This window comes from Gavialis gangeticus, unplaced genomic scaffold (genome assembly GCF_001723915.1).
Source record: "Gavialis gangeticus isolate Ggan-Ray unplaced genomic scaffold, GavGan_comp1, whole genome shotgun sequence".
NCBI lineage: Eukaryota > Metazoa > Chordata > Crocodylia > Gavialidae > Gavialis > Gavialis gangeticus.
This window is the reverse complement of record NW_017729024.1, coordinates 10,108,499-10,122,900: the sequence shown is the minus strand read 5'-3', so window position 1 is coordinate 10,122,900 and position 14,402 is coordinate 10,108,499. Positions and strand designations below refer to the sequence as shown.

Sequence of the window (14,402 nt, the reverse complement as noted above, 5' to 3'; positions counted from 1 at the left end):
TGTGTGCGTGTGTGTGTGCACATGTGTGTACGTGCATGTGTAAGACAGAATGTATTAACTTTAAGATCATTACTTTCCACACAGTACTGAATTTACTTAAAATATTAATCAGACATGACAAATGATGATGACGACTGTAGAATCATAAACACTATGGATCAGTATTTGTTTTAATTATGTTTTGGTGCAATCTTAATCTAAGCTTGGTTTTACTAATTGGTTATGATGGTGGTCAAGCTGGTATCAAATTTATCTTTAACAGTATATGCAAAAATAAGTTAATTCCCTATGATTTTTAAAATAAGGCCTATTACATTAAATATACTTTTCATGCCTAGTTTTGCATAACAGATATGTGATGTGCCAGTGATTATATATTATATTCTTCCTCCCATGCATGTACCTCCTGCAGAGATAGCAGACTACAGAAGCTGACCCTTACTGAGACCATCTTGTCTCTCTGACAAAGCTCCTTTTTAACTTCTTACTTACTGGTTACTTCCTGTGATGGAGAAAAACTTTAGCTCAGCTTGTGATAATTTCACAGGCCCTGAGCACCCTGACCCCAGAAGCCCCAAGGTCAGAAGTCAAGTCTTGTTCTGAAACATCTGTGTGCTTCATATTAAAGTAGAACAAAAGTGGAGAAATATCCACCAGTGTGACGAGAGAATCAGGCAAAATGGGAACAACACACTGGTCATCTGTTACCCATGCCATCTCAAGCCCCTGACAAAAACGTGACGGAAAGAACTTTACTCACTAAAGTTTCAAACCACCTTCAAATAGGTACTTTGTTTGTGACAAATGACCAAAGGTCTCAAACACTGAAGCACTGAACACTGAAGCATTTCCTTCTGTCTTACATTTGGAAATGAACATAAAATACATTCATGTAATATATGTGCATGTGTCTGGTATGTGCTATCAAACAATAATACTTTACAAAACCTCATGAAAACTGAAGATACTTCCGTTTCAAAAGATAACACACACTAGAACAATCTAACAGTCTGAGTAATTGCAACTTCACAGCTTACAAAAGGGAGAAAAAGAAACAGTTATTTCATGCCATACTGGATATGCAGAACAGAAGTCAGACATTTATGCAGGAGCATTTGTAACTTGAAATTAATAATGACATTGTGTTATATAAAGTATCATTTACAATTACAAAACTTGGTGTTTTGATAATTTAATTTTGGAGGAATGAAAGTCAAATTGTACAATTTGTTGACCAGTTAGTAAAACAATTGCATGATTAGATTAGTTAAATCATTCTCAGGTTTCAACACTTGTGCATATAATGTGCTTTTAAATAATCAGACTGGAGGAAACAATGAGAGAACCCAAATAGTCTTAATTTCTGCAACAGGGAAAACAAACAAAGGAATCAACAAAAACTTGTGAAATCGAGCAAGCCCTGCTGCTCCTGCTTTCTTGTTGCTGAGAAGTGCTCAAACATCCATCAGGCATCTATTTTATCCCAGAGCAGAACAATAGTTAAAACTTTAAAAACAAAATCAAATACACTCAACATATGACTATTGTAGTTGTAATGCTTTGAATCAAGTTGTAAAATCTCTTGATCATTTTGGTCCCAGTCCTGCAGTTAGACGATTAATTTTACACATATAAGTAACTGCAGTGGACCAATCAAACTATTCACATATGCAGTGAAACACATGTGTGTGTTTTCTTAATCAATGCACAGCCAAATCAGGCAATGCTGGTATCATAAGATTGTTTTAGGACTAAACTACTGTTTCCTAGATAAAATGTACATAAAAAACCCAGCAAGAAACCAGTGTTTATAAACTGAGTGTTTTAGGTCTCCTACTAATCTTCAGTCCTCACAAGAAACCATTTTTAAGGTTTTTTATAAATTACTTTTTAAATCAAACACTTGAATACTTTAATATCTTGCAAATAAAATCAGGAAGCATAACTGTGGAGCCCATACTCTTCTGTGGAGGAATAAACTATATGGTATTGTGACAATTATGTGAATTTAGACATAGCTCAGCTTCCTCTCATTGCTTCCATGAAATGTAATGGACTACCTTGCTTTCCAGGAAAGCCTGGCCATCAAGACCTTCAATCTCTGCACAGGCACAGAACTATCTGCACAGAAGACTTACCATACCACTTCTTGGAATTCTTTCACACTGGGACCGATCTAAAGATGAAATCAATATAATTTACTTTGCCTTTCCTAACTTCTGTAGATAAAGGGTGGGGGGAGCAATGGGCTATATGCAACTGCCTTCTAATTCAACAAATAATAAAGACAAAATAGACTATTTTTTTATTTAGACTCAATTATGCTATGTCAAAAGCTACCAAGAACTATAAGTTGTTCTTCCTTGGAAAACCCTTAGGATATAAGACAATGCAGAAGTCAAAACTTACCAACTCTACGAATGCAAGTCCACCATAACTGTGAGCAACAAAAAATATGTTCTCAGCTGCTGACTGAGCAATAAAGTGGTCCCACACATAAATTGCATGTTCCTCAGGAGAGCCATTATCCTACATAGAGAAATGATATTATTCATTATAACCTGTTGAAAATTAACAGTTCAATTTACAGTAATATAATCCAATTTTAAAAAAAAATGTTCTGTTAAAGGTAAACACAAATAAATTTACTCAGTACCAAGTATAAATATATTCATTTGTCTATGAAAAAGACATTTAAGAGTTTATTTTAAAGTTGAAAATCCCATTTTTTAAATACACACAAAAATGTGCATTTATAGAAATCTAAACAGCATAACAGCAATTCTGTAATATTATTCAAACAAATTGTACGATTCAAACTTCTGACATTTCTTATGTGAAGTATTTGCTCAGTAACATGCTTAATAAGTGAAGATTAAATCTGGTACAATTAATAACAACAATATTATAATAAAAGCTCAATCTCAATTTTAGTATATTTTCCCTTTTTGCTATACTTTTTCATATCTAGCTGCATAAAATACGGGTTAGCACCAATATGACTCAAAAGTTAAAATCTTGGTGGCATTTCTAAATTGAACTTTTAAACCCTACTTATTTTATATTATTTTGCAACTATAAAGTTAAAATGCAATATAGAAAGAGCATCTCTTAACCAGTGTCAAGTACTACTTGTGTTGGAGCTAGAGTTTTGGTAGGTCAAGTTTTTTGCTCATTAAAGAACAGGACTTGGAATCAGAATATCTGAGTTTTACATTGCCGTTTCTACTCATTCATTTTCTATGCGACTTAAACTGTATCTCACTTTTTAGGCCTCATAAGAATGTATGTAATAAAGATAATATTTCAACCAGGAAAATTTTAAGTAACCTATATAAAAATCATGAATAAATACTAGTGAGGGCAAACAAAAGCCACAAGATTCTAATGATATAAATTATAATTCAACTGTAAACAATTTTCAAAAAGTTGAGGTAAGTTAGGTATTCCTAACTTTTGGGATTTAGGCTCATATGTACCTAAAGCCTTGGTCTGCAAAAAATATTGAGGTACCTATGATACTTCTTTTGCGTTCTTAGCACCCAAAATAAGTATCATATGCCCAAACATTTTTTGGGATCTGGTCCTAGGTCACTCTGCAACCTGGAACTGTGATTCTTAAATTATTTAAGCACATTTTTATTTACTTCCCCCTGAAGTAGAAAAAATTCAGAAATATTTATCAAGCTTGCAACAGAGCAGACTCTACTACTGATTGGTTAACTCTAAGTAGCATAATACATTTTAACCTATTAGATAATGACTACTGTATAATTTCTTAAAGTGAGGGGTGGGATATTTTTTGCCTTTTGACCCTGGTATTTCAATTTGATCACAACAGAGATGCAAGTAACCACCAACATACCTCTGAAGACACGATTGGGGCCCTAGTGAAGACAGAGGGAAATGCTTTTTGATTCAGTTACAAAAGCTGAGATTTGCAAATGAATACTTTTTTTCTCTAGAGATTTAAAGGGGGGGAACAGGGAACCATGGGACAGAGTATATTAAGGGATGCATCTTTTATTTGGGATCACTATACAGAAGGTCTATGTTGTAGGAAAATAACATTTTCCCACAGAGAAGCTTTCTTTAATCAATTACTGTGAATGAAATTTGGAGTTTGTTTCTAATTAATAATAGTACTCTTTCTTGTAAAAGCAATTTATAAGGTGTGTAGTTCTGGTTTAGAGCACTGACAAAATGAGAAAGATATCAGTTGTTTCTAATTAAAAGCTGTGTGCTCAGTCTTGGTGCATCTCATGTTTATTATTCTGTATATCATTAGGGAAAAAGCGCACCTCCTGAGGGCTTTCCCAAGGACTAGAACAGCAGCAGGAAGTTTCCAAAGGATTCAGAGATCTAGTGGCAGTTCAGATAGCTCTCAGCAATTAAAGCAAAACTTGCATTCTAGTAAACTAAATTATTATCCCCAGAACTCCATGTTAGCATCAAGAGTCAACACGTTTTCTCAATAGCAGTGGTTCTCAACCTTTCTGGACTTGAGGCACCCCTTGTTTGACAGGAGGCACCCCCCAATTTATGTAAATTAAGTAACACCCCCATTTCAAACACTAATTTATTACAATGATTATCTCCTTGCAGAGAGGCTGGGTAGTGGTTGAGAATCACTACTCTGCAGAAAATCATACACTATCCAAAATTCATTGCTTAAGGACCGTAACTGCTGTTATCTAGTGATTGCTCACCTGTCCTAGTGTAAGATACGTCATATTTTTGTACATTTTCTAAGCTTTAGCGAGAGTTAAGGGTGTTTATGCGGTGGAGAGGAACCAGGGTGACAACCCACCCCTAATTGGGCCCGACAGCCCTGAAAGGACAAGATCAAGTCCTGGTCCCGGGCTACGTGACTCTGGGACGGCATTTGTCCTGGATTCACAGTATTGTGCAGGGATCTGGGCTTTCTGTTCACCATGGAAAAACATGGGAAACAGTGGGTTTCGCCTTGCAGGATGGCAGAGTTCTAGCTTGCAAGGGGCTGTGGCGAGCAGGATGCAGGGCCACACACATGCACATGGCCAGCAACACAGCCGAAGACACTGACGGAGAGCAGCTCCCCTAACTGCCTGCAGGTAAGTCTATGGGGGGCCCACAGGGTGAGGGAGGGGGAGTTGGACAGGGTTAGTAGCTGTGGCAGGGAGGCACTGCCCAGCCGGGGGCATGGAGTCCAGGGCAGGAATGTGTGGACACAAGACCTGGCTGGGGAGCAGGACAGAGCCATGGAAGGCTCAAGGGGCGGGGGGGAGCTCCCCACTGCTGCATGCACTCTCAGGGAGGAGGGAATGGGCATTTGTGTGCAGATTTGTGCACAGGGCAGGGGAGGACGGGGGCTCAGGTCTCCCTACCCTGCTGTCCTGCCCCTAGGAGCCTCGTGCTGGTCACATTGCCATTGTGAGGTGCCCCCTGCCTGCCTGGCAGCAATGGCTCATAGTTGTGCCCCTTTTTGCTACCAGGTGGGCAGGAGGACCTTGCCATGGCAGCGCAGCTGGAACAAGGCTCCCAGGGGCAGGACAACAGAGTGGGAAGCCCCAAGCTTGCAGTGGGCAGCCTGCATATGCCCCCACCCCCTATGGGCTGCACTTGGCTCTGCTCTGGCAGTGCTGGGGGGGGCGGGGGAGAGCGGCATGTGTCCTGCCTTCCAATTTGGAACAACCTAGGAGGAGCTTTAGCCTGCAGAAAACATCAGATCTCTTTAGGATTTGGAATTATGATGGTTCCATTACAGCTTGGGGATTAACTGGATTTGTCTCGCCTTGAATAAATTATGATGCTGCGTACTATAGTTTTGATATGGAAGGTAACAGTTCAAGGAAGGTGTTGCTCCCCTTCCTTTCACTACTGTTAGACTATGTTGCACTTACATGCCATCTTGTTAAATTATTTTAATAAAGTGGAAACCTCTTGGTCATACTTGACATAATTTTCCATATGACCACAAAAGAAGGGAATTAAAAGTTATATCACTTGCTTTGTAAGGTAGTAGTGAGGATTAATTCAGTTTCACTTTTTGACTGTTTTAAGACCATTGGCTGGAAGGATGTTATAAAAGCTGAGGCCAAAATTTTCCAAATAACATGTCTGAATTTATAGATCTAAATCCCATAATTCTATGCTTAAATAAATGGCTTGATTTTTAGATGTGTTGAAATTGATAACAATGTGGGGTTTTAGCACTGTGAAAATCAATAATTTATTCACAGTCCTAAACATGTTTTTATAGGTGCCTATCCTAAGGCATCCATCTTTGAAAGGTTTGTCTCCAATGTATTTTTACTAAAAATGTATTTTTTTCTTTTTACCCTGATATTCAACTCGTAAGTTGCTTCCTGTAGATTTTAAATTAAATTTGTCTCTGGTGACTTCACTGCAGCAGATTTTTCTTATCTTCTGCCTTATAAGAAGATCTTTTGTGCATTTTATATTGAGTTTAACCTATTTCTTACAAATTATAGCAAGACTCAATAAAGATTTTGTAGACTCATGCTTGTTTGACTAAATTATTTGAGTCATGCTTAAAAAGAGGGAAGGATTTGTGTGTGTGTTTTTAACTTTACTTGTCTTGGAGTTACCAGTTGGAATTTAGAAGTCACAACAATCCAACATTCCCAGTCATAAACTATAACTGTAAAGTATAAAACTGTTGCAGTTTAAAAGTCTGAGGGTCAGATTATGCCATACAAAGGGGCTTGAAGGGACACTGTACTGCCTGGTGTAGGATAGCTGCTTACTGCAACGATTATGATCAGCGCCCTCTACCCCTCCCAGTTGCTGGTAAAAGGTAAGGGACATGGTGATGGGGTGCCTCACCAGTCATGATCTTCACTGGTTTAAGAGTATGGGGTGACATCATGCCAATAACAGAAGTTACAGCTGCTCCCCTGCATTTTTACTTTAGGTTTGGGCTGGATGGTTGAGGATCAGGAAGCTTTAACCTGGCAGAGCCCCTTACAACTTTGCTAGGTGGGCGATGGAGGATCTGCCTGAGACTAAAATATCCAATATGGTTTATAATGTACTGTTACTATGGAAAATCTTACATACGTCATTAATTTTTAAAGAACTTTTATATAAGGTTTAATGTGCTACTTAATTCATAAATAAGCAGCAACACTTAGATATGTATCTTAATGGCTATCTTAATTTTCAACCTTTTTCTAGTAGAAAACAGGAAGAGTAGACTTTATATGCTGTCAGTAGGCATGTCTACACGTGCCTATTAGCATGTAGCAATAAGCTCTGCAGCTTACTGCTGCTGGACGTGCATCTGTACATGCACCTGGATTGTAGCACACTGAGCTGGGTTGTAGCAGTCCTGGCTGCCAGGGTACCCAAGAGGTCAGCTTGCCAGCCTGGGGCTGCTCTGATACAGCTCAGTGTGCTGTGTAGGGGTTGACTGGGGCATGAGCGTGATTCAGCACAGGGCTTGCCAACAGGCAGCCCCCACACTGAAGCACCTTTGCACCCCAGCCAGCCAGGTCGGCATCTACACATATGCTGATGCTCAAAAAAAACTCTGGAGCAGGGTAGTACTTGTATTTACTACTCTATACTAGTACTTACAAGTACCAGCCTGCTGCAGAGTTTATTAGTTTCATGTGCTCTAATAGGGGCACACATGTAGATGCTGCAATGTTTACTGCACAATTAAATGTGTCAACTGCACAGTAAATGTCTTATGTTGATGCGCCCAGTGGGTGGATCTACACATGCAATTAATGCCACTGAATATACTTTGGTTCAATTTAAGCCAGAGTAAATTAATTCTGACATCACTGTCTATACATGTGTTTAAGTGCAGTAATTTATTGCGCTGCCAGATATCACTTGTATCTCACAGGACTATCCGGCAGTGCAGTAAATTAGTCTACTGCACCTTAACTGCCACGCACATGTAGATGGTGGTGCTTTACTGCACAGCAAATTAGTCCGCTGCACAGTAAAATACCTTGTAAAATACCTTGTGTCGATGTACTCAGTGATTACCAAGTCTATCCAGCCTATCAGATATTGAATGCGTGTCATACTTGTGGGCATCAAACATGACAGAAGATTACCTTGGAGGTAAAAGTGTTTTACATTGTGCAACAGAAGTATAGTACTTTAGATCAGTTCATATGCATTGCTTTTCTATTTTAGTTTATACAGCATATTACAGGAAGTGCACATCTTTTCTATTTTAGTTTATACAGTGTCTTACAGGAAGCGCACATTTTCAGCACGTAGCTAAAAATAAGAGCATTTTATTCCTGACTTATAGAGGTGATATGGAATACAATTATCCACATCTTTGGTTCTGGTTAGGTTAAAAACAGGTGCATAGAATTATCAGAAAACATGTTTTTGCCACACTGAATAGTTCCTTTTCAGCAATAAAGGGATCACCAGGTGTTTCCAAACAGAAATAGCATTAAATTTTATTTGCTAATCTATAAATGAGCACTCAAGTACTGCATTAAGAATAGATTTCCATTTCTAATTATGAAGCAAAGAGCTTTTTGTTTTTGTGGTACCTATCTTTTAAAAATTATCAATTAGCTACGTATGAAAACACGCCTTAGCTTTCCAAAGCAAATTGTTATTGCCTTCAGAATGGACAAAAATTGTTAATATGAAGCTTTTCATCATAATACCAGAAATTTAATCAGATAGTTTAACAGTTCATTTTATAAAAAATGATATGGAAATGATTAATAAATTAATGTTTCTAGTAGACAAAGCAATTTAAAATCCCTGGACCAGATCCTCTGCTGCAGCTGAGAGATGCTTGATGCAGCAGACTGCAGGTGGAGGGTCAAGAAACAGGTTATGGCTCTGTGATCCTCTGATCAGCTTGGTCTTGGCTCAGGCCCTGGCACAGGTTACAAAATTCTGGGGCTGCTCTAACCTATACCAGTCTCCAAGGGAACATCAACTGTCTGAGAATAAATGGAGTGCAGCTATGTTTTTGCCATGCCTGCTTTACACCCATCCACCCCCTCACTTTCCTCATGCTGGGGCACAGAAGCTGTTCATGCTGGCTTCATGCATGTTAAGAACTTCCTCATGCTGAGGTTATTCTCGTCTTGCCAAGCATGGCAAGGATCTAAACCCCCTGCACCCCACTGGAATGGGAAAGGAACCAGAACAACAGAGAAAATCTCGTCCTCTGAGCTGCCATACAATACATACTACATCCCAGCCTGGTCTTTGCTACTGTTTTTGCCTAGTTTTGATGTGGTATCTGATTTTTTTGCTAGAAGTCCTACAGAACTTACACAATGAAAATGCAGTTACTAATATTATCTCGCATTTTCCTGTTAACATGAAATATTATTTTGTTTGATAAAATGCTACCACCAATCTTCTGTTCCAAGCAGAAGTAAGATGCTGCTTGCACTATAGGGAAACAATCAGTTACATTTTTGCAAATACCACATAAAATATTTTACTTTGCAGTTTCATAAGAAATGAACAAAAGCTTGTGGATAAGTTCTCTTGCAAAGGTACTTTACTATAACAAAATGAGATGCCTCAATTTTTGGTTTGTCATTTGCTTAAATATTATAGTTTGCTAGGGTAAGAGCTGTAAGGTATAATATTTTAATGAATCAAGGCAACAGAGTACACAGATAAGCAGTGTGCATACAGTAAATACAGTGATGTGTTCTGTTGCATTCAAAACACAGGTTGGATTTACTAATGTAATATTGCAGTCATTAATTGTTAAATACCAAGCTGAAGTGATGCCGGAACCAAAGCGTTATCAACTATGCCAGATTCTAACACCCAGACATTGCAAGGTCTGCAGTTATGATGGACTACCTGAGCTGATAACACATGGAATTATCTAAACAACATTTGCATATTTGTGTAATTATTTCCTAAGGTTAATTAGCTCCTGCAAAGCAGCTTGCCCTTTGAGACTGCTTACTGTGACAGGTTCACATATTTCCTGTTTCAATGCCAATTTTTACAGATTTTTTTAGCTAACCTGTTGCTGGAAAGTTACAAGTCCTGCCAGGTACTCAGGTTCCTCAGTTGCTATTAACTTTAATGGAGTAGAGACAATTCAGAACAATGAAGAATCAGCATCAAGTAACTAACACTAAAATACATATCACTTTTAAAATATCATATATATCCATAGTATTCACAGAAGAGCAAATTAAAATTTGTTTTAAATCCCTGTAACGGTTCTTTCTTTTCCATGTCCAGTCTAGTTTAGGAAATTTATCATGAATGAACTTAAACACACAACTTTTCTATGGTAGTTATATATATAACTTCATTATTTAAAAATATCACTACTTAAAGGTAAGTTTAATAATTTTCTGTAGTTCTGCAATCACCTTTCATCTTAACATCTCAAAAGTCTCATTATATCTCTGTGGGCTAAAGTAAATGTGTTAAATATATGAGATCTGAGTCATATGCTGAAAGCCTGTACCAGAGTTGTCAAGACAGCTGAAAACTCATGACTTCTGATCCTGTGTTATAAGCCATACAAAACACTTCCTCTTCTTTTACATGTAAAATTCCTCCTGTTGCCTAAGCTCAAAAAAGTAAGATTTTTTTAGGATAAACTTGTGTAAAGAGCAATTCACATAGCTTTACCTGAAAAACTTTAAATGTAAAAATAAAAAGAGAATAGGAAGATGAATATGAGAATAAGAGTTGGTACCTGGAGAAGTAGTAGATTGTCATTAAAAAGTTAAGAGCGAAATAATGTTTTCAGTGGAGAACAGTTACTATTACAAAAAAAATCTTTCTACAAAATATTATATATTTCAAATAAAACATAATGAAACAAAGGAAACCCCAAACCCCACTCCCTGTTAGTACACAATCCTTCATTGTCCTACATTTCTTGACTTACACCACCCTCTTAATTTAAACTTCGCCCTGTTAACTGTATAGCATCACACACACACACACACACACACACACACACACACACACACACGGAACCTAAACATTAAGTACTGCCATTTCACTGGATATGAATTCATTGAACAGGAATTGGAAATCTCTGCTTTCTCCTTCCCTTCTCCATGTTCCCCAATTCAACATCTTCTTGTGGTTCTTTGCATTCCTGCACTCCCTTATTTCCTGCTCCTAACATCTCAAAAGTCTCATTATATCTTCACCCCACCTCCCTGCCCCACCACATCATACAAGTCTCCTATACCTCATTGCCACCAATTGCAAGACAAAGCAGCACATCTCCATGCAGTCCCACGCCCTAAGACCAAGTCCCTCTCAGTTCACTGCATCACATCTCTTCCAAGAACCTGCTCCCTCATTCTCTCCTTTCTCTGCTTGGCCATAACTGTCAGTAGCTAGTCAATTTATTTTTAAAAGTTTATAAATAAAATTTGAAACCATTTTGTAAATACTTGGAACTAACAAGGTTTCCTGATGATGATCTTGGGGTAAAGAGGCTGGGGCTGCTGCAGAAAACAACGTGGGGAAAAAGAAGCAAAAGACTGCTTTGCCACTTTACATCACAGGCTGTCCTGTGTAGAGCATTTCTCCAGTCCAGTTCTAATAAACAGAACACCAGTAACTGTCATCATTCAAGACTGTTACAGGCCCTTGTGCATCACGTGCCCTTATTCAGGCCACACAGCTACCAATTCTCAAGATTACTGAAGCACACTGAGTGTTTTTAAAGTTGCTTCCATTTCTCTGGCTTCTCTTGCAAACAGATGTTCACCATACACTACTTCTATTCTGACTGAAGCCAGGTTGCTGATGGTTGAATGTTTACAAGTGGTGGCTGATACTAAAGAGCCAATAGGGTCTACCCCTGGAAATGAAATCCTCATTTTGGTCAAACACAAATCCATATGGTAGATTGATGACTTTCCTTCCCCTCCTCACCAGCATCACAGTGGAAACAAAGGCTGGCATTCAGTATAACACCACAGCATTTAGTCATGGGGGCATGTCTACACGTTTATTAATGCACAGTACCTACTGGGTATTAAATTGAGTACTTGCAAAAGGAAGTACTCAATTAATGCACAGTAGTCTGCCTTACTGTGCATTAGCTTGATCGCATGCTTTTTTACGATGGTTAATATGCAGTAGCTACTGTGCATTAGCCTAATAGCACAGTTTTTGCCGTGATGATGTAATGTGCAATCAATAAATCTGCTGCACGTTAAGCATCTCATGTAGACATGCCCAGAAGGAAGACTTGGCAGCACTGAGAATCTTCCTTGCAGCAGCAGAATGAAGAAGAATCTGAAAAGAAAGGGCATGGGAAAACTTCTTGACTAACAGATCATCTCCCTTCCATCACTGCAAGAAAAAAGTTTGGCACACTCACATATGGGCTGCCTTTTCCATCCTCTTAGAGGCAGAGGCAGAGGCAGAACAGCCCTATAGTTTGAGTGCAGTGTAGAATTCCAAGAGACCCCAAGTGGGAGAAAGCTGAGACAAAAGGAATAAGAAGCTGGGCAGCCTGTTACTTCAAAGAAGTCAGCAAGTAGAGGAAAGGGACCAAAAAGGAAAGGAACAGACACGGAAGATTTAAAGCCTGTGACAGGCCCAAAGCTAAATTATAAAGGGGAGCCATAACCATCTCACACTACTTCTTCAGCAAAGTCAACTAAAACACCTGTAAAACCAAGCTGGAGTTTCTAGGCCATGACATTTTACAAAGTGTTCAAAAGTGAACTTTTGGTAAATTTTCAAAGCATCTGACTTTTTTTTTTTAAATCAAACTCTCAAGAAAATATCTACCCTAGAAATAACAGGAACATCAGGAAAAGTCATGTGGAAGTACAAAATTATTGTATTTGCTTGAATATGGGATTTCCCCCCAGTCAGGAGGGGGGGGAAACGCTCCTCATCTTACATTGTCATACAAAGGAACCTGATTAAGTACATCGTCTACCATTAAACTGCTTCCATTAAGGAAAAGGGAAACCAGTTATGAAGCTGATTAAATGCAGCCAACACCAAGCACAACTATAAAACACATGGCCCATATTGGGCAAATGTACTCATGGGAATCTACCAAAAGAATAGGTTATTGCAGCCCATCTGAATAAGATTCATGGTACTGCTTGTTGTATTCAACCTCAGTGCTGAGTTTTTCATGTCTCACTACATTGCATACATTTCAACTTCCACTTCACTCTTACAACTGAGCTGTGATTTCTTTCCCATTACCAATGATTCCTGTTTCTTCACCAGCCTTAAATGCCTGATAAATATCCCCAAAGAGCCTGAAACAGTTCATCCAGAATTCCTGTCACCCTTCTCTCAGCCTTTGCATATGATTAGTGTGGCCCTGCCCTCCAGGAGGTAGAGCTGGACTAGGTTGCCCTGTGACTTATCTACATATAAATTTTTGGAGGATCCCAGGACTTTTGCCAAGAACACCCAATTTTAGTCATAAGTGTAGGGCCAATTAGCACATGGATCTTCTGTGGGGAGTATCTGGAGTACACACACATACTGAACAATGTTCAACTGTGAGGGTACCATGGCCTGAAATGCTGTTGATTGGTGCGGCCCCACCCACTGAACTATGTCATAAATCAGACGCCTCTGGCTTTGGACTCTCATGCATGTAGGGGCAATATCACGATCAAGGTAATGCAATTAAAATGGCACTGTATAGTGGAGAGTGCACCCTTGTCTGCTTTTAGACGGGACTCCCTATGTCAGCCTCATAGTTAGTATACCACTGGCCAGCTTCCAGTGGATCTTGGCTACACACTGACTTCATGGAAATGGGAGATACCTCTCTAGCTTGCTCCTGAGGGATGCTCTATCTTGCATCCAAACACTAAGTCTCCAGGCTTGGGCTTGAAGACTAGGATACCTGCCAAAAGATTTGGAAGTATCTGAAGCCCCAGGCTGAAAGGTCTGGGGTGGAGAATACTTGCTGGTAGTAGGGCCACATACAGTTCTTCAATAATTCAAAGGATTTGGAACTGATCTGGCTAATTTGACCTGGGACATGAAAAATTTTCCTTAAAAAAAAAATTGTACTACATTTTAAGAAGGTGTCAAAGTACTGCTCAAAAGTGGATTTATGGAGTACCTGTGCTAAAACTTGCAGAAGTTTCAAAAAAGTTAAAATGCATCAATTCTGGATGAATTAACTCTATGAATGATATAGTTATCTATTATCTATAGTTATCTATTACTATAGGCACGTTTATTTTAAAGTGAGTTTTTTCAAATTTGTCCCTCATTTCCATGTGCTCATTGAGAGTAGGGTCTGATAGTGACGGGGTGGGAAGAGGCCATAGAGAGGCCAAGTTGAAGGGGCCACCTAACCCCTCCAAATTTATTTTTTCTGCTTTAGCAGGGGTGGGGGGGGGGCATATTCAAGGCAAACATCTAACAATTAGATTCTATACCAGGAAAATTATAACAAA

The 14,402-nt window shown here is 38.8% G+C and overlaps 1 protein-coding gene across 5 annotated transcripts in view; it reads right to left on the bottom strand.

Annotated features, from left to right (window-relative positions):
- The window catches only part of FAM172A (family with sequence similarity 172 member A), a 427,259-nt gene that overhangs the window by 195,761 nt on the left and 217,096 nt on the right, over positions 1 to 14,402 (bottom strand). For all 5 annotated transcript variants that reach the window (XM_019516886.1, XM_019516889.1, XM_019516887.1 and 2 more), the window contains one exon: positions 2,410 to 2,529. In XM_019516886.1, the coding sequence (XP_019372431.1) occupies positions 2,410 to 2,529 (120 nt within the window). The remainder of the gene's footprint in view (positions 1 to 2,409; positions 2,530 to 14,402) is intronic.